At 44.8% G+C, this 25,590-nt stretch overlaps 1 protein-coding gene across 2 annotated transcripts in view; it reads left to right on the forward strand.

Moving 5' to 3' along the window:
- Positions 1-25,590, forward strand: part of SHISA9 (shisa family member 9) — a 265,862-nt gene that overhangs the window by 230,423 nt on the left and 9,849 nt on the right. The window contains exons 3-4 of one of the 2 annotated variants that reach the window (XM_081131681.1): positions 8,001-8,156; positions 15,318-15,365. In XM_081131681.1, the coding sequence (XP_080987807.1) occupies positions 8,001-8,156; positions 15,318-15,365 (204 nt within the window). The remainder of the gene's footprint in view (positions 1-8,000; positions 8,157-15,317; positions 15,366-25,590) is intronic. The other variant, XM_081131680.1, reaches the window with a different exon arrangement.

Raw genomic sequence — 25,590 nt, forward strand, 5'->3', positions numbered from 1 at the left:
TTAAGAAGAGCCCCAGAAACCTATGATTCAGTGTCAATTTGGGATTTTTATTAGTAAATTGTCTTAACTTACCCAACCTGTGGCTTGTGTGTAGCTGTGATCAAGCCTCACCTGCCGCCCCTCAGCTCTGAGAGGCAGGTCGACAGTGGTGCTGAGTTTGGTTTTGGTTTCAAGCACTTTTACCTGTTCCCTCTGACAGCTCCCACGGCTGCCTTCCTGTGTTACCCAGAGCACTGCTTCTTGGTTTGTTTTGTACTGTCTGGTATAATGTTTACTTACAGAGCCTTCGTATAAATCAGGGAGGCAAAAAAGTTTTGTAGGAAGAAAAGAACCTGAAGAAGAGAAAACCCAGCCTAGGGATGACTGTAGTGTTTTCAGAAGGGCAGGGGGGGCCTGGCACTTAGCTATGTGCCTAAAACAGCAAAGCTGAAGCTGAGGGACGGACACTCTCCACCTGCTGGCCACTCACCCTCCCACTGGCGTGTCCTTGCTTTCTGTTGCTGGATGGAGCACTCTCAGCACCCCTGCTGGCCTTGACGGTCACAGTTGAAGACTCTGACTGTGATGGGCTCATGTCATAATGGCCTGCTGTTGAGTTGTTTTTAGTGACAGCTGTCGTTGGCTACACACCTCATTGGCTTGCTTACCAACACCAGCTAGATGCGGTCCCTTCCCTCGTATCCAAACCAGAGCACATCTGGGTATTCCTGAGACTTTATAGAGTGTGTACTGTTGCTTAAGCGTATACCTAACCTAACCTTGTTTTCCCACGCTAAGAAACGTCAATCTACTTTGCTTTAATGGAGCTATTTTGGTAAGGGAGAAGCCATTTGGGTTCTGTTTGCAGAGTGAATTCAAGGTTTCCATGACTTGATTTGAACTTTGCTTATTTCATATCAGTAATACAACCATTTTAATTCATCTAAACATTTCCTTGTTCCAAAAAAAAAGATATTTTTCCTATATCACTACCTCATAGAATTGATAGAAGGACTAAAGAAGATATGCATAAGACGTTCTTTTTAAAAATTATTTATTTAAAAAAAAATTCATTGCAGGTGATATATAATATTATATTAGTTTCAGGTATACAACACAGTGATTAGACATTTATATAACTTATGAAGTGATCATCCCAATAAATCTAGTAACCATCTGACGCCACACATAGTTTTATAGTATTATTGACTATATTCCCTGTGCTGTACTTTACATTCCCTATGACTGTTTTTATACCTGGCAATTTATACTTCTCAATCCCTTCTTTTTCACCCATTCCCCCACCCCATCCACTAAATCTGGCAGCCATCAAACAGTATGGAGTTTCTTCAAAAAATTAAAAATAGAACTACCATAAAACCCAGCAGTTCCATTTCTGGGTATTTATCTGAAGAAATGAAAAACACTAATTTGAAAAGATATATTCACCTATATGTTTATTGCAGCATTATTTACAGTAGCCAAGATATGGAAACAACCCAAGTGCCCATCAATAGACAAATGGATAAAGGAAATGTGGTACATATACATGTGAACCCTGAGGAAAAAAAGACACCTACTAAGAAGGGCCCCTGGTGGCTAACTGGACTCAAACTTTTAAAAACAGAGCCTAGCAGCCATTTCTGCACAGGGACCTCTCATGCAAACTGTGCTTCATAGAAAAGCACATGCTGAACTGCCAGCCTGCACTGTGTTCCTGACCCCTGAGCCCGCCCTTATAAAGGAGCTCCTGGAATCCTATTGCAACCAATAGGACTGAGGCTCTCCCCATCCAATCAGAGCTGTGCAGCTTCAACCAATCAGAGTGGCTCTATTCTGACCAATCAGGACAGTGCCTTTTGGACCAATCAAATTGTGAAGATTTGGAGTCCTCATTTGCATGAGGATGGACCAACCAGGGACCAGGGGCGGGGACTTTTGTTCATATAAGCCAGCTCCCCTCCAGAAACCGCTGGAGAGCTTTACTGTTCCATAGAAGACTGAAGATGGTTTCTCCCTTGCCGAGGGGACCTGCTGAAGCTGTGTGACCAGAGCAAAGTGGAGCAAACCATGGTAGCGCAAAGCCAACCAGCATCACTGAGGAGTTGGGCCTGGCCCAGGGTGGCCTCACAGCCATGCTGTTTTGCACTGAATAAACTTTTCTTCTTCACCACACCCCAAATTGGGGATTCCTGTTGGCGTTCAACTGGAGCCAATGACCTCTGGTTGACACACATGATGGAATGTTACTCAGCCATAAAAATCAATGAAATCTTACCATTTGCAACAACATGGTTGGACCGAAAAGGTATGCTAAACAGAATAAGCCAGACAAAGGCAAGTACCATATAATTTCATAGATGCATGGAATCTAAAAAAATAAATGAACAAACAAAACAGAAACAAACTTATAGATAAAAAGTTCTTTATCAAGTGACCAGCACGTAATATACACTCCACAAAACAATAGTATTTCACCCTCTTGTGATTTCTGTGCTGTTCTTCCTTGTGATGTGCCTTGAAGGACTTACTATTGTTGTCTTTCTTCCAAGATAAGCCAAAGTGGTCTAGGGTCTGATAGTTGTCTCCTCTGCACTGAGAAACCTGGAGCATCATCCCAGTGTTTGTAACTGAGTGTTTTTACCTTGACTGATCCTATCTGAATGGTATTCATTTCACTTCTGTTTGGTGACCAAGATATGCCACATAATAAGGACACTTACGGGGTGGTTACCTTGATGTAAATCTGCCAAATGCTTCTGATTAGAGTAACTGAATCTTAACTTGCATTGAAAAAAAAAATGTTTGTCAAATACATGAGGCCCCTCTTTTCTCTTAGGAAGGGGAGAGCACAAGGATGCCATCAACTTTTTGTCTCCTGACTGAGGGTCTTGACGGGATGCAGCATCACGGGACATCAGGTTCTTGTTTGTTATTTTTAAGCTTCAGAAGGAGTTGCAAAATTATAATGAGGCAGGGAAAGTCTTCTTGAGGCATTGGGTAGGAAGTACCTTTCTGCAGAGGTGGGGTGAGCCCCAGGTGTGTCTAGAAATGATCCTGCTGAGAACAAGACATTGTTGGTCCTACTGGATTCTCTTTATGGTCATGACTGTGAAAGGACATTTTACATGTCTATATAGATATTGATATATTCAAATATCTATATATGTCCAAAACTATCACCTGTCTTCATATCCCTTCTCTCATTTGGCAAGGGCAGGATTTGCAGATTATAACCCTGACCCTACCCACTCTTCACTCACCCTATTCTAGTTTCTTGGATGCCGACCTGGGCGTGTTTCCTATCTACGCTTTTGTTTCTCCTCCTCAGCTGGATATAGCTGTGGAAAACTCACAGAGAAACTGAGTTGAGAGGTCTGGTCCATCTTCCCATTCAGTAAAATGAAAATAACCTGTTTAAAAACCCAGTCACAAATGTCTGTTTAATAATTCTTGATTGCTGCCCTGAGACTGGTTTCAATATTTCTGAATATTCAATGCCTGGAAGCTAGCATAAAATGACTATCTGAAACTGCCAGACATTTGCCTCCCGTGGTTCTGAATGGGAAAGCAGGAACTTTGGGGCAGCCTCGCCCCTTCCTTTGTGAAGGATCACTTCAGTGAGCCATCTCCTTCACGCCCACTTACATTAAGGAACTACTCGCTGCCCTCGAGGTAGCTCAGGACTTGGGAGAGTCATCCAAATGCAAATACTTTATAATGGAATATTAAATATTCTGTTTAATAATGTAAAAGGCTATCCCAAATGGTGAGGAACATCTCTACAGACTTTTTATTTTCTTTAATGAAGTGTTTAGCATTTCCCCTGACCAGCCTGGAAATAGGATTTGAGCCTACTGGGTGGAATCTGGGACTGAGGGAACAAAAAGATGGGAGAAAGAGCTCCCACTGGCTGATGGGCTGAGGAGGCCAATTTTCTAGCTAGACAGGCTAGTGTTTGGGATCTATTTTCAGATAAAAGAGACTTACCATTTAAAATCCTTAATTATCTTATGAATATCCTTGAAGATTCTTTATGCATTCCTAAGGCAATTTGCTGTTTGAAATATCTACTGGAAGCTCTGTAGAAAACCCAGGGATTAACATATTTTTCCATCTGACACAATGCTCTGGCCTTGCCTTATAGCCCCTGGGCAGCCTCCCTTCTGGGCAGTTTGAGATAACAATCACACAAATCAGAAGTCTGCCTTGCAAGTGACAGTAATCCTGAAGCACACTAGCTTATTTAGAAAGGGACTTCCCTGTCTCCTCTGTTTCTCTTCCATTGTCCATATTTCTTCACAAAGGAAAAAGCTTTTGCCCATGTGGTAGATTCATACCCACTTGACTTCATCAGCTTCTAGCTCCTTGATAACAAATGTTCCAAATAGAAAAATTCAAGGAAGAACTGTGATCGGCCCAGCCCAGATCACATGCTCACTTCTGGCCAAATCACTGTGAGAAGGAGGAGGTGTTGTGCTTGGTCTGATAACAGATCATGTGCTTGCTTCTGTAGCCAAGAGGGTGAGGTACAGGCCTGATTTCCAACTGCAAGCTCTTACATCTCTAAGTAAGAGTTTCTCCGGCCGCTAGAGCTTACTCTGCCCATGAAGGAGGCAGGTTGCAAGTGCTGAGGTATTACTGTCTCCCAGCCCTCAATCAATGACTAATGGGAGCTAGTGTATAAATACTAAGGTGCTCCCTGTCCCTGGGGTGACAATTCTGAGACAGGCACTCCACACTAGCACACCAAAATACCGGAGTGGAATTAAACACCAGTTCACCACCGCCACTTCTTGCTTGCATTGCACGCTTTATCTGCTTCCCTCTCCTCCCTGTTTCGCTCCCCCTATCCCTTTGCCAGTATTTCCTGAGATCACCTCCCATTTATGCTTGCTTGCACTTGAGTCATCTAAGTGACTTCTTCTGGGGAAACCCGTCTAAACCATGATTGGCAGCTCATCTCGTGACTCAAATGGGGATGAAGCAGTGTGCCTGCCAAAGGAAGTGGTGGTTCTGAACACACAAAGACAATAGTTGTCCACTAGAAAAACATATCATGAGAAAAAGCATGGAGCAGCAGACAATGAGAACATACAGTAAGCCACTTCCAACGGGACAAACATTTGGCACAAACCAGGTCTGGCCTGACAAGCTCCGGGGAAACAGACAGACCTCCCCAGCAGGTTGCTCTGGAGAGGAAAATGTCACAGGATCTTGGGGTCCAGGGTACAGTGAAAGTTGTATTTTATGCAATACTTTTTCCACCATTACTTCATTAATCTTCAGCCTATCCTGCCCCAGCTGAATCTTAGCCAAAAAGCTATCATGGGAGAAGTCTATACCTGCCTCCGCAGATGCTAGTCAGAGACTGGGTACTTGGTTTATGTTTGGTGACATTTCCATTAGACAGTTGGGCTTGTGTGATGGCCTGTGCATGTGCAGTGATCAAAATACTCTCCTTATCTCTGTGTCTCAGCTGTGGAATCCCTGCCTCTTTCTATCTGAGTTTATTGGTTTCTAAAGCCTAGCTAGTCCATGCATGTCGTGGGTTGAATTGTCTAGAAGCAGCACTTAAGAGAGGGGTTCAGGGCATGAGACTTGAGGGAGTGACCTTTAGGTAACACACACACATGCATAACACACCTCTAAGGTTGTGAGGAAAACAGATAATTAAAGATAACAGAGCCACACATAAGGATCTTAGTCTCAGATAAAGTCTACATGTGGGGTTGTCCAGCTTCAGCCCTTGGACCAAATCCAGGCAGCACCTGTGTTTTGAAATAAAGTTTTATTGGCACATAGCCACACCCATCATTTACATAATGTTTATTCTGCTTTCTTGCTACAAGGGCAGAACTGAGTAGTTATAATAGCCTGTTGGCAAAGCCTACACTATTTCTAATCTGGCCCTTTACAGAAAAAGTTGCCAACTCCTGCTCTAAACATGTCCCAACCCGTGGGAGCTCGGTGGTATCCATTGCTTCGTAATTCATCCCCACCTTGAGACAGGGTCTGGTCTTTGCACCTTGGTGCCAGACGCACATTGGTTGCTGACCACACCAGGTGGTGAGGGTGAGGTGCGTTAAGCACACTGAGCCTTGGGGGGTGGCTCCCATAAGCCTGGAGAGCAATTCTCCAGATTCGAGGAGCAGCTATGAGCTGCTAGCAGCTGACGCAGCAGTTGGGGAATGGGCGCGTGTGCTGGGAACCTTTCGAGGCACCACCAGCATCTCCTGCCGCGTTTGTCTGGATCTGCACATGTGCTTCATGAAGTTGAGAACCCGCATTTCCTGCCTGAAATGGAGCCATAATCATGTCACCTAGATTCCTGTCCCCCATTTCACTCGCCTCCTGTCAGTCCAACCCGTTGCTCTTGGGGTGAAGATGGGAACCTTTAACAGGGTCTGGGGGTCCTGCCAGCCTCTCCAGCCCCACCTTGTCCCACTTCCCCCACTCTGTGCTCTCCAGACATGCCGGGCGAGTGGCCAGGGAGCATTCTCTCAGTTTCTGAGGATGCACTGCTCCCTCCATGACTTTCATCCCTGCTGCTTTCTCTGCCCTCCCCAGCACCTTCTACCTTCCCGCACTTATCTGACATCTGGATTTCCAGATCTCAACTCAGAAGTTTCTTCAGAGAAGCCTCTTGAGACTCTCTCCCTATGAGTCTCATTTCCCATAAGTAGCCAGTATTTAGTTTGCGTGTCTTGATGTAGTTTTTCTTTGCAAACCACAGCACACAAAAATACGCATAGATTTTCCTTTTAACAAAAATGCTGTATTATTTTCTTAGCTTTGACATTTTCTTTTTTCTTCTTAACAATATAAAACCATTAGAAAATACCCAGATTGACACAGATAGAGTTAATTGATTTTTAACTCATTTTTTCTAATGGATGAGTGATATTCTATCATATGTATGTATATATTATGTACATAATATAGATGCACAATAATTTACTTAAGAATTTAGTGAGCATGGGTTATGTTCTAGCTCCTAAGTGGGGTGGTGGGTTAATAACTTACATATATGTGTATGTATATTTGGTACTTATCAATTTTACATAATAAACTTAAGCAGTGAATGGGAATAAGAGAATGAACCTGCTCAAAAGTAATTAAATAAATGAATGTTAAAATTAAAAAAAGTCCCGTATTGGACAGGGGTTCAGATTATTTCTCTGTGTGTGTGTTTTTTCATTTTGCAAACAATGGTGCAAAAAACATCTCGGAACAAACATCCTTACCTCCCGATGCTGCTGTTTCGGAAGGCTCGGTCACTAGAAGTGGTATTGGGTGGTCAACATGCACATACATGTTACATTTCAGTACCCACTCCCAGGTTCCTTTCTGCAGATGCAGCGAGTCACACGCCCACCGCCGGTTGATGCGACCGCCCAGTTTCCAGCATCTTTGCCAGTATTGGTGTGTTTCAGTCTTTTCCACTTTTGCCAGTCTCTTGGCAAAGAGATGCCTGCTTGTTGTTGTTGTTTGGACTTGCATCTCCTTGACTATTACTGAAGCTGATCATCTCTTTATTCATATATTGTATTGATAACAAAAATAGTCCCTACCTGGCTGGGTAGCTCAGTTGTTTAGAGCATCATTCCGATACCAGGGTTGCTGGTTTGATGCCCAGTCAGGGCACTACAAGAAGCAACCAATGAATGCATGAATAAGTGGAACAACAAATGGATGTTTCTCTCTCTCTCTTTCCCTGGTTCCCCCCTCTCTTCAAATAAATAATAAATAAAGTTCCTACAGCGATAGGACCTTGTGTTAATTTAGGGGGGAGGTGGAGACTTTCTCGGCCCATCCTCGTTTTTACCCATCTGTCCTCCCCTGCTCTCCAGTGAAGACTGTGCTCAGTTGTTTCTGATGTGTCAGCGCATCCTCTGCTGTTCTTCCTATCACGTCCTCAAAGGGTCGGGAGTTTTGGTCTCCATGAGCATGGCCCTATGGTGCGGGTGGGCAAAGGGACCGGCTCTGCCTGTGACCATCTCCCTCTGTTTCGTTTCCAGACCCTACCCAGATGAACAACGCAGTGCCCACCTCCCCTTTGCTGCAGCAGATGGGCCACCCGCATTCGTACCCTAGCCTGGGCCAGATCTCCAACCCCTACGAACAGCAGCCTCCGGGCAAGGAGCTCAACAAGTACGCCTCCCTGAAGGCCGTGGGTAAGTGCCGCCTCGCTTCTCCTCTCTCTACGTCTCTGTTCCTGCCAGATCTCTCTCTCCAGCTTTTTTCAATTCCTTTTTCTATCTTTCTAATCCCTCTCTTTCTTCACCTGTCTCTCAAAATCTCTCTCTTTCTTCCTTTATCTTTCCTCTGTCTCTTTTACTCTTTACCTACCTATCAATCGTCATCCTCTTGATCGATACATTCTGGGTCTCTACCTGGGATACAGTTTCTAAGGGGGCAGGATGGGTGGGCGAGGGGCGCACGTCGGGGCCACTTCCTGGGGAAGAGGAGCTGGTGCTCACTTGGTCCCCCTGACACCTCGGCCCCTCCTTCACCCACCCCCCCGCCCTGGCGAATCCTCAGGGAACCTGACAGCGTCTAGGACACGGAGTCTCTGAATGCCTTGCCCTTCAGTGGGTAGCCCTCACCCTCCACACAGCCACCCTGTCTCTGAGAAGTGGGCACGCATGACGCCCCTACCCCAGGAGGCTTCTGCCCTTCGGGATGTAAGTATTTGCTGGGCCAGGCAGCCTGGAGCCGCTGCTAACTGAGTTCTTATCAAGTGCGAGGCGTTGCATTGGGCCTTTTATACACTGTCTCGCTTTCTCACAGTGACCCAAAGAGGAAGGCACAGCTAGTGTTCCACTTCTCAGATTGGGACACTGAGACTCAAGGAGGCTGATTTCACTTGCCCCGAATCAAGCAGCCGGTGGGTGACAGAGCTGAGACTTGACCCTGTATTTTTATTACCCTGGAGCCTGCGCTCCTGCCACTATTACCCCCGCTCGTACATGAGGGCGTGTGACAGTGACCCAGGATCCTCAGGAGTGCACCCCTAGCAGGGTTCTATCGGATGAAAGCAGCAGCCACAGCTAAGTCAGACTTTGGGCAAAAAGATGATCTCGGACCACGTGCTTTCTTTTGTTTCCTGCTCCCACTGCCAAGCCCCTCGTTAGAGATGGAGTGGGAGACACTCGCTGACTGACTCCGGTATGAACTATCCTAACTCCCTTACACGCTCACGCCACAAGCCCGAGCGCAGACCCTGTCCCCCGATGCTTGTCATTGCCCTGGCCGACAAACATCGGACTCACAAAACGACCACATCAGCGCCTAGAAGAGAGCCAGGCACACACTAGAGCTTAGTAAGTGTGTGCACCAGAACTCTATCTTTAGGAATTCATGCTCCCCGACCTCCTAGGACTTCCAGAAGGAACCATGCAAAGAGGGCTTGAGCCAAATGTATAACACCAAGGACTCAGGCTGTGCCGACTGACACAGGCTTCTACATCTGAAGTTTTATAAGACCCTACATATCAGTTCCCTGTGTTTCATGTTGAATTTCTGCACCCAACTCGAGCCTCATCTACACTCGATGGCCACAGATTCCTCTATTCCATATTGCATGTTTGCATAGCATATGCCGCTTAAGCGTGTTCAAATAGACTCAGATATTACTAGGAAAGGGTGAGGGCTGTTGCCTAGGAGAGAAAGAGTCAGGGCATCTGTGCCGATGTAACTGTGGAAGCCTCGCACACTATTTGGTGGCCTGCCTCCCTTTCTGAGCCTTGCGTTTAGGTAACAAATAGTGCCTGCTCTTACAATCGATTCTTCTTTGGCACTTAAAAAAAAAAAAAATCAGCCCAGATGTTTTATCTTTTGGAACTGGTCACATTACCCTAAACAACTCATTTGTTCAACTTAGACCCAGTGTCTCATCCCCCAACCAAAACCCAATAGCTCTTTGGATAAATAATGGATGGATATCACCACAGAGGTCTTTGATTTCAGAGTGCAGAATTTATGCGTCATGCAGAGCAAATGTCTGCAGTGCGTTTGGAATGAAATCTGCAGCATGAAAATTTATTTGACACCCTTTGGGTAACGCTCTCTTTCACAAAGGGAGAACTCCAGAAATGTTTGTTGAATGAATGAATGAGCTTGTCTTTGACAAGAATCAAAGACTAGCTTAGTAGAAAGGGAGCAGCACCTCTCTATCTTCTAGAAACTGTGAAGGATCTCCCTTGGGGAATACTCCTCCATCCTGGATATGGTTGATGTGTCTCTCTTTTCTGACTATTGTGAAAGTTCACAGTCTTTATCTGAGTCACAGATGGTCTTGGGAATCTCTAGTGAGTGGAGGTCCAGTGAGGAGCTGATTGAGGGATTGCCTGACTCAATGAGTCCAGCATCTGCCTGCACAAATGACATGCAAATCCCATAATAAACGTTCTTTCAAGGGTTCTTTATTAAGTCACAGTGTGACCACGATGTGAATGATGGAATGCATTTTGTTATTGAAATGATTACTACCCAGGAGAGAGGTTGTTTAAAAAATGGGTGGCAGTTAAAAGCTCAGCAACATCATATAACCAGACTCAATTTACAAAAACTTCAATTTAGTAAATAAGAGGAGACTTGGGTAGCTTTTAGGGTTAATTGCCAAGTTTAAGCATACCTCTGAAAAAGAAATTTCTACTGGTGGCTTTAACATCCAGAACATCAGGTGAGGTTGGGGTGGTCACTGAGACTCTCTGACCCAAGTTTCTCTCTTTGAAAAATGAGGAAGCTGAATTATGTGGTCTCCAAGCTCCACACTAATTTTTAAATTAGAAAGTTAAATAATTCCACTCATCCTAGTTATTAGAATACCTGTGAGCCATTAAATTGTCCCATTCATCCACTTTCAACTCTGGAGAGAAGAGTAGTAACTGTTGGTTGTTCCTTTTATTTAATTTTAATTTTTTGTTGCTTGTTGGAATCACACTCATTCACGTTTAAAGAGAGCTCTTTTCTCTCTACAATTCAAGAATTTGGACATGTAACATTTGCATTTGGAAAGCATGTGACTACAGAATCATCTCTTTTCCCAAGGGGTTCACTGCCCAGTTATCAGTAAAAGATTACCACACACTAGGGAAATGTCAGAGGCTAAACCCCATCGGACTTTGTACAAGAATGAGCGATGGATCGACTTATCATTTGTTTAGTTCATTCATTCATTCATTCAATCATTCATTTACTCATTCCCAAACATTTAATCTGGTGTCCCTTTATTTTAGGTCTCACTGAGGCATGAACTAGGTCTTCCCCATTCATCAGTGTATCCCCAGCATCTAGCACCTTGTGGGGAGCTTGATAAGTGATCCCAATACATATTTGTAAACCTGGTGAATAAAACCATGTGATAGGCATCACATTGAGTCAGGAGCATGAGGTGATCAGCAAGATGGCAGAATGTCTTATGGCCTCTGCAACTGATCAGGACTGAGTTTCAGATCTAGTTCAGACAATTATCGAGTAATTGAAGAAATTACTTAACCTTCTCAGGTCTCAGTTTTCCCATCTGTAAAATGGAGATAATAAAGGCACACAGCTAATGGCTTGTTGGAAAGATTTAATGATGTAGTGCATGGAAAGTGCTTGACCTGGTCTGTGGTCAGTCCTCAGTAAATTCTACCACATATTTAAGTGTCTAGACCAGAGTTGTTTGTTGCTTATATTTTTTCTTGAATCCCCAAGATACACTGGTACCTTAATTAACATGCAATTGCCCAGATTGCACTTTGAAGGAAATAGATCCTTCACTCCAGTTCTGGGAAAAGCATGCATGAAAGCTAACTCCCTTTGGGAATCGCATAAAACAAGCAAGTAAACAAGGGGCAGATGACTTTTTGAGGGCCCAGTGAAGAGGCAGCCCAAACCTCTTTGTTCTCGCAATCTATCTCCTGGACAACGAAGACCTGTGCCCAGATGAATGGCTATAGTCTATCAAAGAAAGATTCCATTTCACTCTATTAACCCTCTTTACTAAGTCAGAAATGTGGGTTCAAACATTTTAGATGTATTTTCCCCAAGATTGAAGTCGAGAAGTGTGTCTTGTGATAGACTGAGCCAAAATGTCACCTAAAAATTTAGTTAAGCACACGACTTCTCCGGCCTGAACCACCCATGTGGGAGGTGGCTGCAATGTGAAGACCCACTTTGTGGTTCTTCATAGGTCAATATTTACAAGACAGAGGTGTTTGTCAAAAGATCCTTAAGCAGCCCTGGCCAGTTTGACTCAGTGGTTGGAGCATCGGCCTGTGGACTGAAGGGTCCTGGGTTCGATTCCACCCAAGGGCAAGTACCTCGGTTGCAGGCTTGATCCCTGGCCCCAGTCGGGGCAAGCTCTTTGTGTCTCTTTCACATTGATGTTTCTCTCTTTCCCTTCCGCTCTTGCTGAAAAAGCAGAGGAAAAATTCTCCTTGGGTGAGAATTAAAAAAAAAAAAATCCCTAAGCATCACCTGATAGTTCAGAGGTGCAGGGGTGAACCCTGCATCCAGAGCGTGAAGCAGACCACCCTTCTATGTAATTCCCCATGGGCTTTGCACACAGAGCATTGCCCCCACATTGCCATTTCTCTCCCATTGGCTTCAAGTCTAGTTTTCCTTCCAGGTGTCTGAGAGTTTAAATCCCCTGCCACCAAACGTCCCTGAGCACGTGCCCTTTAGATGCTTCAGTGCAACTTTGGTTACCTAGTGAGAGAGACAGGATGTTACCAGCATGATTGACAAAGTGCTGTGGTCCCTTTGTTTTCAATTCAAAATTTTAATAAGAAAATATTTTCTCTGTTGCTGTTTGACAGATGATGGACTATTTTTGTTGGAACCAAGTTACATTCTCTAATAGCACTTCTTAAAACCATGGCAACAATGCACTTAGACATGGCGGGAATTCCTTCTTCCCTTTTTTTGGTGTGAAAACCCTCAGTGATGCATTAGGGCCTCAATGCATTGCCTCTGCTAGTTTATATTTGTTTTTAAGTTATGTCAGAAAGGGAGCTAGTATCATTGAACTCCCAAACAGTACACCTCTGTGTTAGTTCCAACGTTTTGCAGATGGAGAAAGTGAGGCTCAGTACAGTTAAGTAATGTTCCCAAAGTCACACTTTTAGTAGATGACAGAGATAAGAGTCACATTCAGGACTGCCTGATTCAGAATCCTGTGTTCTTTCCATGAAATGATGCTGTCTTCCAGAGAACAATTTCTGGCATCAGAAGGATATAACCAGCCAAAAAAAAAAAAGGTGGAGGAGGCGAGGACTTAGTAAGATATTAATTGTTTTAAATTGTTGAAGACAAAAGTTTTCCCATGATGCTGAGTATAATTGAGATATAACATAATTAAGGTATATTATAATTGAAGTATAATTTACACAGTGAAATACACAGATCATGAATTTATAATAGTGTGATTATTGACATGTACATACACTAAGCCCTAGCTGGGTTGTTCAGCTGGTTTGAGTGTTGTCCCAAAACGCCAAGGTTGTGTGTCCAGTCCCCACTCAGGGCACACACAAGAAGCAACCAATGAATGCATCAGTAAGTGGGACAACAAATCCATCTCTCTCTCTCTCTCTCTCTCTCTCCCTTTTTCTCTGTTTCTAAAAATAAATATCAATTAAAAAAATTTAAAAAAATAAATATACACTGGGATAACCAACATTCCAGTAAGGATAAGAAATATTTTCATCTCCCAGAAAGTTCCCTCATGCCCCTTCTTCTCAATGCCTTAGGCCCATCCCTTTATAAAAAGAATTTAATTTTTCATCCCCCAAATATTTATCTAATGTCCACTAGTGCCACCAAGTGAATAGTGAAACCTTAACTCTATGTTTTGATAGCCTATGTGCCATCTGATTAAGTGTCCTTGTTAGCAGTGATTTATGAAACAGGACTTGTCACTGCCTTGCGGGAGCTAAGCCTTGCCTTTAGTAGGGGACAGAGGTGACTACAGCGTGGTTCCTGCCTTCAAGGCAACCAGTGATGGGTTTGGCTTGGGGGTGAGAGGGCTTCCTTGAGGCCAGTGACTCAGTGATTTGGTCAGGCTAGTGCCCCCTGCCCCTGCACAGGAAGACTGGGGCCAGGGAACTACTTCCAGATGCCAGTGACCCTGCCTCAGAGGAAGAAGAAACATGAAGTCATTCGGGGTGGGTCCCACTTAATTTTAGCTTTGTCACTCTTCTGCCACTCCAATGTCCCCTCTGTTGTGAGTGATGAGGGTGTAGAGTTCACATCCGCAGGGGGAATGTGGCAATTTTGAGCTTCCTTTGGCACGCCTGAGAGGCCAGCCGGAAATGTTTAAATGGGGCCAGATCTGTGCTCTGTAATCATTCAGATCACAGACTGTTCCCTGCGCCTCTTCTCAGCTGGCAGCCCAGCGTCTCTCTGGAAACTGCAGAAATGTGGAGAACTTGATCTTTCCAGGTAGATGACTAAGAAGGGAAAGAGGAGCTGGGGGTGCCCGCGAATTGTCCAAGCTACAGCCAGTGGGCAGAGGTTGCTGCAAAGACAGGTGGGGCAGGTTTGCCCTGCTTTGAGTAAAACCCAATCTTACAGAAAAACCCTTCCAAGGACAGGTGTAGGGTGTGGAGCCATAGCCATCTTTACTTTATGAAGGGGGTCCCCTTAGGGTTCTGCTAATAATGTGAGAGTCCCCCAGCACTCATCCAGAACCTCTGAAATGGAATTCAATTTGGAGAAAGTGATTTGTAACCAAAAGTCCAGGCATTATGGGATTCTCAGTTAACCAGCTTAGCTTTTAGGGGAATTTCCGTACCTTAGGAGAAGTGACTCCTCGGAGAAACTTGAATTCATTCATTCATTCAACAATATTTTTCAAACGCAGCTGTAGTCAGCAGAGTCTGCCCCTACCTTGAATTTGACGCCAACAGTGCCCCCTCCCCCCGTTCAGGAGGGGATTACGGTAAAACAGGATGAAAATTTACCTCTTGTCAACAGTGTTGTCATTAACCAAAGTCACCTCATGTAACTCAACTTTTTCTCTGTTTCTTAGAGGGTTGAGATTTAGAGCTACTCACCGCCTAAGAATTCTCTCTCTCCCTTTATGTTACTGAAAACATCTGGGCCTTTTGCAGGGGGCTCTTTTTTACCCTCTTCTGGCTTTGTCTTGAAACTGCTCCAAGGCTTTGCAGAAAGAGGTGCCCACATAATTTCATTGGCCTATGTGGTCCTCCTCCCTGCTCCCTGTGTCCCCTGAGGCCTGTGGCCCTGGGGGCTCCAGCTGGGGCGGCCAGCAGCACCCGGGTGTGAGGGCCCAGCGAAACCCGAAGCAAGAAACACATGAGCATCTCTCGATTGTTATTTTTTAGGAAGTTCTGATGGTGACTGGGCAGTGGCGACGCTTAAGTCACCAAAAGGTACCGTACGGCTTTTTCTAGCTTGTTGTACAGGTGTTGTCGGATTTGACATTAATTAGTGAAGGCACAGAGTCCTGGTGTCTGTGCATGACCCAGTGCACATGTGTGTCCATGTTGGGTGGACCTGCAAGTCCGTCTGAGTTCCAGTGTGTAGGTGTTTTGTGTGTGTGTGTGTGGGCCTGGTGTGGTGTCTGTGCTCGGGGCCCATTGTTGAATTATTACTTCTCGCTTCCCAATGTATACTGCCTGAAGGAAACTGTCACTCCCAGAAACCATCCCAGATAAGACCTCCGGGAATTGTTGCTTTTTCTCAGACGGCTACACAGGCAAAATAGCAAAACACAAGGTAAATTAATGCAGGGGAGAAGCACGACTTCTGGGGGAGAGATAAACAGATAGATAGACAGATCAACATTCCCAGGGTCTTGGGGATGATTAGGTTTTTAGGGAACACAGTGCTATTTGCAGCTTTCCTGAGGTAGCATCAGAAGTTAAGGACTTGGTCGCCTTGAGTCTGTTCACCAGCTGGGTGACCAGAGATAGCTATAGCTTGTTACCTCCCGACTGTGTGCCCGATGGCCCAGCGGTAGGCGTTGGCATTGCCCTTTAGAGGTGCGGACATGGGTGTCTGAGCCAGGACGTCTCGCTTGTCTAAAGTCGCGGGGCTGCCAAGCAGTAGAGCTGTAGCTGGACCCGTGTCTGTCTCTGACCGAAATTCCCAAGTTATTTCCCACTGGGCTGTGACGGGAGCGGCTCTTTTCAGAACAGATGGGAAACTTGGTTTTCTTCTTCCTTGGCTCCGGGTGCTTTGCTGGATTGGTGGTGGGAGAGTGTAGCTGACCTGGGGGGGGGGGGGATCTTTCGTGACCTTGAACAGGGAGGAACTAGAGAACATCGCAGGGCTCCGGGCAGGATACTGGCATGACCAGTTTTGCATTCTCAAAAGATAGTTCTGGTTTCCAAGTGGAGACTGGATTAGGAGAGAGTGGACTGGCATTGGTGACACCAACTGGGAGGCTCCTGCGGTCATCCAGGTGGGTAGTGACCTGAACTGGGGTGGGTAGAGGAAGGAGAGAAGAAAATGGAGTGGAAGAATAATTAAGAAACTGGGGGATATAGTGAACGAGTGCCTGTGAGTGGGGAGGAGGGAGCAGTGGGCCCACCAGTGGTTCTCACCCTTGAGCCATTTGAGCAAATGTCAGCATACCCTGGGGGGTTGTTAAAACCCAAGAGGGCCCCACCAGAGATTTCGATTCACCAGCCCGATGGGTTGAATTGCTAACAGCTTTTTAGGTGATACTGATGTTGCCTTTCTAAGGACCACACTTTGAAAATCACTGCAGCAGAGAAATTTTGTTTGGAAACTAAGACCTTTGATTAGGTCTCATGGATCCTTCTGTGGGCTGAGGGTTCTGAAGAGGGGAGTTTGACCAGGGTCCCAGAACCTCAGAAACAGGCTGAGCTCTGGGGGTGAGGGGAGGGAGGGGGCTGCACTGTATTCCCATATCTGGAGGCAGAGCTTAGATCCTTGTGTCTAATGCAAACCCCTTGACGACTCAGTTGCTGCCTTGAGAGAGGCAGGTTTTTGTGTCTTGCATTAGATAATAACTATTCACATGTCAACGTCCATTTTTAGAAATGCAAACAATTTGGAACATGACAGACCTACTAATTTGAGACATAAACTTTTTTTCCTCCCTGGTGAAAAACAAAGCCATTATGATTCCCGTGACAGTGCTGGCAGGCAAGCAGCATCCCCGTGCTTACATCAGCCTGTTGTCTGATGCATTTAGAAAATAGTTCAAGCCAGGTCAAAAGCAAGGGCTTGGAAGCTATTTTTCTACCCAACCTGGGCTGATTTCACCTGTCCCGCTAAATGCACCTTTATTTATCCTGGCTTGTCTAGGGAAGAGAGGAGGGGGCCCAGAGAGGGCCAGGCCAAGTCTCAGGGGTCACTGATCTTCCTCTAGCTGTAGACCCCGAGTCCCGAGTCTCCACGAGGCAAGATAACATGGTTGGGAGTATTAACGGCTCCTGCCTCCCACGTCCCACCACCTTCTTGAAAGGGAGACAAAAGCAGTGTGTGATGGGCTTAGCCTCAGACACCCGGTGCCATCATTGACCCCATCATTTGATATTCTTGTTACCTTCAGCAAGTCACTCAACCAACCGGAGCCCCTATTTTTTGTAAGAACGAGATGAGACACCGTGTATGACACATGTCACTGTGCGTGGCATATGGAAAGTCTATACGTATGAAGGCCATTGCTGGTATCATTACTATCAGGTGAGCTAATGAAAGGCTCTGAAAAACCTCCTGGTAACAAAAACTCAAACTCTGTATGAACCATCATTTTCCAAACACTTTCAACGTCTGATCTCTTCAGGAAAATCAGTTAGTATCTTCACATCCAGTGGCAGGAATGTTGCTCGGAGCCCACTTTGGGAACATAGGGAATGAGCCAATAAGTAGGCAGAGGGGTGAGTGTCACCTGGGGAGGCTGGATAAGGAAGGGGCAGCTGCAAAGGAAAAAGGACAAGGTCCCTAAAGGTACAAGTTTTCTGCTTTTACCCACATTGACTATAAGTCGCTTTGGAGGGGAGCCGAATCTGCCAGGACAAGAAATGGCAAACAGATCACACCAGTTGACACTCCACTGATCACTCCCGACGGTTTCCCATGCCGGCCGCCCCCTAGCGGTCGCTGCTGTTGACCCACCCATGCCCAGCCCTGGGAACTCTTGGCATATTGTTTAAAACCCAGGACAAGAAGACACCACCACCTCAAGCCCAGGGACTCTCCTAATCAATATGAAGAACGCCTTTCAAAATCGGTTTATTTTGCAAAATGAATCTTTGCACCTGACACTGAACTTGGGGGAAACTGCCAGCACACTGCTGTGATTTAATTGCTCTGGCTCTGATTAGAATCAGACCGTATGCTCTTGTGCAAGCCACTCACAGGCTCGGAACATTCCATTTCTATCATTTCCAAAGCAGAGGCGATGATAATATCCACCCTCCACTGGGTTTGGGGGAGTGATTTTGTGAGACAATGCAAGTAATACACTTCAATGAAGACAATGAAGAAAAAAACACTCCACTCAGCTTTTCTGCTTTTACAGATGAAATAACTGAGTCTCCCTGAGACAAGTCACTCAGGAAAATTATATCACACCCAGGACCAGGACGCAGACTTCAAAGAGCGGCTTAAAGACTTGACCCCAAGTTACTGGAGGTGCTCGTTAGACGTGTAAATCTTAGGCCCACCCACTCCTAAGGAACTGGAACCATTGGATGAGGGGTCTTTCCATTTTTTAATTCATTTTTTAAAATGCACCTTCTGGATAATTCTTTGTACACTAAAGTTTGAACCTAATTTTTCTAAGACCCAATCCTAGGTGCAAACACAGTTTGCCCTCGAACACCAATTTTCACATGCCAGAATTCCTTCAAACATGGTTATTTTTGCTGTTTGCTGAAATAAAACTGTTTTCTTAGTTGGGGTTTGAGCTGGGGCTACAGCTGGAAGGTAAGGACATTGGAGGTGGACAGTATTGGATTAGCTGTCCTGCTCTGCTACTTGTCAGCTGTGGCAGAGTAATTTGGCAGCCAAGTTGCTTTATATCTCTGGGCCTTAGCTCTCATCTGTCACAGGGAAAAATGATATTGCCTTGTCACCTATCTTAAGTGGGTTTAAATGAGATAATGTTGGTACTCAATAGTAGGTACTCAATAGTAGGTCCTCAATAAATCTTAGTTATTTCTTTTTTCTAAGAAAACTGATGTAGTTTAGTGATAAATGTTCATCCAAGAGACGCCACAGAAGGTACAAGGCAAAGAAAATGTGTGATTTGGGTTACAGCTATGTTGTAGTGCACACCTCTTGGGGAAAAACTCACCTAAAAGTAGCCTTAAAACATTACTTCATGAAATTCAGGCTTTTGAAATTTTCTGGTTTGGGTGATTGGTTTGCTGGTGAGCAGTAGGATACAGAGCAGGTGGAAAACAGGGAGGTGATTTTTAAAAAAAAAAATAAAATAAAATCCCACTAGCTCCTGAGTTTGAAAAGCTCAGAGCAAGCACTGAAGTTTTGATGAGCTTCCTTGGGATCCTATAGGGGATGAAGTGAGTCAGTGGAACAGTTTCTTTGCTTTGCAGAAAATTCCATTGCAGCAAGATTCTAATAAGCATTAGAGTAGTTTGAAAGTATGACTCTCTGAGGCTATGTCAGCTAGATCTCAGTTGTTTCAAACTTCCCGAGCATCTTGCATGGTGCCCACAGAACACTGTAGACACTCAGCATACACTTTATTAGTAAATTATTAAGTGAAGCTGAGCATCCTGTTGACTTTTATGAAGAGGCGCTGAGATATAGCAGAAAAACCTACAAGATAGAGGTCAGGAGAACTGTATTCTAGACCCAGTGCTGCTTCTACCAGTTGGGTGTCCTTGAGATTCAGTTGTCTCCCCTATAAAATGGAAGGTTTGGATTACTGACCTCATTAACCCTCTTTATCTCTATAAGTAGAAATCACAGGCTTTGCTCTGATTGGCTTGCCTTGTCAGATGCCCACCTCTGAACGAATTGTTATGATAAGGGCAGTGAGATGGAGTTTTTTTTTGTAGTCACTGGGGAATAGGTACGGGATAGAGCAGTGGAGGCGCATATCATCCAGACCACATGGACTATGAATAGGAGAGAAAACTTGGGCTCTTCTTGGAAGTAGGCTGAGTGAATGACTGATATTTGTATCAGTTATCTATTGCCACAATAGTGGTGTGTAAAAAATGACCTCAAATCTCATGGCTTAACAATTATTTAGCTCAGAATTTATTGAGACCAAGAGTTGATGTGCCAGTGATGTGTGCTGATGTGGGAGGTTCTTCTAGTTTCATCTGAGTTCATTCATGTATCTGGGAGTTGGTTGGGGGTTGGCTTATTTAGACTGGTTTTAGCTGGAATGACTGGGGTGACTTGACTTTGTGCCAGGTGGCTTTTATCTTCAGAGAGGGTAGCCCAGGTATGTTTTCATGATGTTGGCAGAGGTGCAAGAGAGCAACCCTAAACCAACCAGCAAGCACTTTTTCAAACATCTGTTTGTGTCATGTCTGCTTGACATGCATTAGTCACATGGATGAATTCAGAATCCAGTGGTGGGGAAACAAGACCCTCCTTTTTTGGGGTGAGTTTCAAAGTCACATAAAAAGAGTGTGGATACAGGGAAGTGTGAAGAATTGAGGTCATTCATGCATTAATCTAACATAGGGTCCCAAATCTTAAAATTATCTACTTGGAGATGGTCCTTTGCTACAGCAAATTGGAAGGAGGTACATAGGATTAAGGATAGTTAACCTTTATTTGCTTCATTTGAAAAACCACCAGTTGGATAAAATTTTACCAGCTGGGAAATTGATCAGAAGATAAACCCCACAGTGAATCAATGGAGCAGCAACGCAGGATGCATGCAAAGGCAGTGAGTGAGGGCAGTTTCCATCTGGAGCCTTCTGTACAGAGGGCTCTGTGGTCAGCCGTGGTAGAAGCATGAGATCATCCACCTTCATCCAACAACCTCTCAGAAAGTGGTGACTGCCTAGCAGGACTGCCTAAGGGAAGGGCTGAGGTTTCAGACGCCTGTGGACAGCAAGACACTGACAGAGGGCTCCCTGCAGCCACAACAGAAAGGCTTGTGGTACAGCCTGGGTAGCTTCGGTACAAAGCTCCAGCCAGGCACTGTTTCAGAATCCTCTCCAGCAAAGGCAGCAACACCTCCTGTTGGGAGCCCTCAGGGTTAAGATAGAAAAGGGCCAGGCTCCTGGACTCCTCTCATCAGTTTTCTATCTTAGAGAGACATGGCTTCAGGAAAGGTATGGGGCCCTGTGTGAAAAGCCCAGAGCCCTGAGCTTCATTAAGACCTGGTTCAAATGTAATTTTCCTACTTGTGTCTCTGCAGCAAGACCCAGGACCAGGTGAAATAGGGCAAATTTGCCATAAAGATGAATTTTCTCATCTCGCAAGCCCTTTCCTGCCTGGGAAACTAGGTTTTGTTCCTGCCTTTCTTGTTTCTGCCTGCAGAGACAGCCTCAGGAACCTGCACGGCTTTATAGAATGTATTTCAAAAGAAGAGATAAATACTAGGGCATTTCTTTTAACAATATGAACTGTCCCCCCTTTTACTTTTTAATTCAGCTTGTGAAGGAGAGAAAAAAAATGAGACCCAGAAAATATTCCTATATAAGTAAAAAGTAGATACTGTCTTACTGTACCAAAGGCCACACAAATACAGTGGCTTAAAAAAAAGAAGTCTGTTTTTCTCTTGTGTAGTAGCCTCAAGGGTCCAGGTTGGTGGAGCAGCTCTGGTCCAAGTCATCACTCAGGGACCCAGGTTCCTTCAACATTGTTGCTCTACCTCCCTCTACCATATTATTCTCTTCTGTATTGTTATAGTTGGTTGTTGGTATAGCCTGTAGGAAGGGGGAAGAGAGAACCACCCAAGGCAACCAGTTTTCTTTTAAACAAGTAAGGTGAAGTGAAAATTGGATGCATCAGTTTTGCTAACATTCCGTTGGTGAGAGGTTAGCCACTTGGCTAAATTTAGCTTCCAGGAAGGTTGAGGAAATCTTGGAACTGAGTGGCTGTGCATCCAAGAAAAAAAGGTAGAAGATATCTGGGAGGCAGGTAGCAGTCTTTTACAACATCTTTTCAGGTCGGGGTATGCACTTAAGGAATCCTACTATGCGCCATGCATAACGGTTTGTGCCTTTTTGTGCCTTGTCTCATTACTTCACTGCACTCTGCAAAGTCGATCTCATTATCCTTAGTTTATACTGGTTTTATTTTCTGACCACAAAAGCAATAGCAGCTACCATGTATTGAATACCTACTCTGAGGCAAGGACATTGGTACTTTACTTACATAAGGCACTTACATGATTCTCTTCAATATCCTCAGCCCCCTGCCACATGGACATTATTTTATTTTCAATTTTATAGGGGAACCTTAGAGAGCTTAGCTTACTTGCTCAGTGTCCCCAGCTTATAGGTGGAAGAGTTGGGATTTGAACACAATCTATCTGCTCTCAAAATTCATGCTTTCTCTGCCGTATTGGAAAGACGATTTTACAGTCACAAAACCAGGTGTGCATTCCCCCGAACTGTTACAGACTGTATAAACCTGGTGCCCTGAATCCTTCAAGTTCTTGACCTCATTAATCCTTCTTTCTCTCACAACATCTTCAAATCTCACTGCTGAAGTCTTGCCTTTTAAGACTACTATGACTGTGAAGAGCCCATTGTAGGATTCAAACCCAACACTTTGGCTCTTTGTCGTTATTGAAAGTGACTGCTGTTTTCTGCGGGGTGGGGAGGGCATAGTGGAAGCCCAAGGAAAAGAAATATTGGTTAATATCTCAAAATATGAACTTGCTCCACTGTCATGATGGGGGATCATTGTGACATAGCATGAAGAGTCCCGGCAGCCTCATGTGTCTCAATGGCTCCGGGTGGAGTAGGGGGCAACTAAATGAGATAATATGTGTACAGTGCCTGGCTAGTGCCTGGCCTGGAGCAAGGATGAAGAGACCTCAGTGTCGGCTGAGTTCTATGAGAAACGCTTTGGGATGGGAGGCCAGGTTTTGGTAGGTGGTTGGCCAGCACTCCAGCCAATGCCAGTGCACCTCGGAGGATGCTGAGACCTGCACCTCTTGTGATGTCGTAGCCAACAGGATGCTGGGAGAACCAGAATCTGGCTGGGAGAGTTTTGGGTCACCCCCGCTCCCTTCTCCTGCCCCATCTTAAGGAAGCAAAAAAAAAATGTATTTTGCTCTATGCGTCTTCATTAAACTTTTGGTTGTGGCATTTTGAGGTTCCTTCTTTACGTGGCTACCCTAATCCCTGATGTTTTGAGAGAGGAAACCAAGAAAAGTATTTCACTCTTTTCTCCAGTTTCTTTAGTTTTGGAGGATTATTTTCCTAAAGATAGACCCTTGTTAAGGAAACAGGGCTATCTTCTATAAGGCAGGCAAGTGGTTAAATAATGGTGAGTGTTATAGCCACAAATTTATAAATTCCAGGATCAACCTGCTGCTATACCCAAGTAGTCTCTTTAACCAATCCCTGCCTCCTTTGCAGGACTTCATTCTATCTCCCAGGAGCTAGGCTTGCTAAAGAATATTCCTGCCTCTGTGAGTTTTCAACCAGGGATATGGAACTGAGAAGTAGCTTAGTTCTCCTGCCCCCCAAAAAAGGAACTTGACCCAGGCTTCAGTCCTTCTATCCCTGTAAAGCATAGGCCGCTCAGTCTTTTGTGATATGGACTATGTATTAGTCAGGGTTCCCCAGAGAAACTGAACCAACAGCATATACAGTTGCCCTTGGCCATTATGGGGGTTAGAGGCACTGACCTCTGCATAGTCGAAAATCTAGGTATAACTACAGTCACCCCTGCACATCTGCACCTTCCCAACGTGGAGTTGACCCTTGAACAACATGGGTTTGATCTATGTGAGTCAACTGAAAAAAATTCACATATAAAGTGTACCTGTGCAGTTCAAATCCATGTTATTCAAAGGTCGACTCTATACATGTACTATTGTTCATATATATAATATTTATATATGTCATATGGGAGATATATGCTATTGATTTGGTTGAACCAATATCCCATAATATATCTCCTTTTATGCATATATGTAAAATGTAAATACATATATATCCTATATGAATATTCATATATATGAGTAATGGGATATATATACATAAAAAGGAGGTTTATTATAGGGAATTGGTTCATGCGATTACCAAAGCTGAGAAGGTCCCATGATCTATTGTCTGCTAGTTAGAAACCCAGGGAAACGGGTGGTATAATTCTAGTCTGAGTCTGAGGCCTGAGAACCAGGGTAGCCGGTGTAGGAAATCCCAGTCCAAAGGGCAGGAGAAGACCAGTCCCACAGGCGGGCAGGAGGGCCATGTATCTTCCTTCCTCTGCTTCTGGTCCTATTCAGCCCCTCAAAGGATTGGATGCTGCCACCTACACTGGGGAGGGTGATCTACTTTACTGAGCCCACCCATTCAAATGCTTATCTCATCCAGAAACACCTTCACAGACACACTGAGAAATAATGTTTCATCTGGACAACACATGGACCGTTCAAGTAGACACATAAAATTGGATATCACAGACTAGATGAACAGAAGATGAAGCCGCCTGCCCATTTCCAATATTTTAGAGAATGTCATTGGAATTGAAATATACCTGGCACTTTCCTTCCTTCATCAAATGCATATTATTGTGCCCCTGCTCTGTGCCAGGCACTGGGTTAGGTGTTGGGGATACAGTAGTGAGCAGAGCAGATATGATCTCTACCCTGATTGGAGCTTATATTCTAGTCAAGGGAGACAGACAATACACAACTAAGAAAGATAATTTCATATAATGATACAAGTTAAGAACATATTAAAATAGAAGTGATAAGAGCAACTGGGGGGAGGGCGCTCTGTTTTGATGGGGTCATCACGGGAATTTTCTCAGGAAGTGACCTTTGATCAGAGCCAAGTGACAAGAGGATCAAGATATACAAACCAAAAAAAAAGAGCATTTGGCAGAGAACAGCAGGCACAAGGTCCAATGGCTAAGAGATGAAAAGCTTGGTGTGTCCAGGAACAGACAGGAATCCTGTGTGAACTGTGTTGAACAGTGTCCCCTCCAATCTGTGTCCACTCGGAACCTCAGAATGTGACCGACCACACTTGGCAATAAGGTCTTTGCAGATGTAATTGAATTAAAATGAGGTCATGCTGCATTGATGCGGGTCCTAATCCAATGACTGGTGTCCTTATAAGAAGAGGGGAATTTGGACACATGGATGCATACACAGAGGACAGCCACATGGAGACAGAGACAGAGACTGGAGGGGTGCAGCTACAAGGCGCAGAATGCCAAGAATGGCTGCAGCCACCGGGAGCTAGAAGAGGCAGGGAAAGATCCTCCCCTAGAGCCGGCAGAGGGAGTGTGGCCCTGCTGACACCTTGATTTCAGACTTCTGGCCTCAAGAACTGTGAAAGAATGAATTTCTATTGTTTCAAGGCACCTAGTTCATGGTAATTTGTTATGGCAGCCCTAGGAAACGAATCCACTCTGCGATGGGTTCATAATACGTGTGGGAGAGATGAAAGTGGGCAAATAACCAGAAGCCAGGCTGTGCAGACCTTGGGGCCAACTGCAGAT

Source organism: Miniopterus schreibersii (assembly GCF_964146895.1).
Source record: "Miniopterus schreibersii genome assembly, chromosome: 3".
In the NCBI taxonomy this organism is placed as follows: Eukaryota; Metazoa; Chordata; class Mammalia; order Chiroptera; family Miniopteridae; genus Miniopterus; species Miniopterus schreibersii.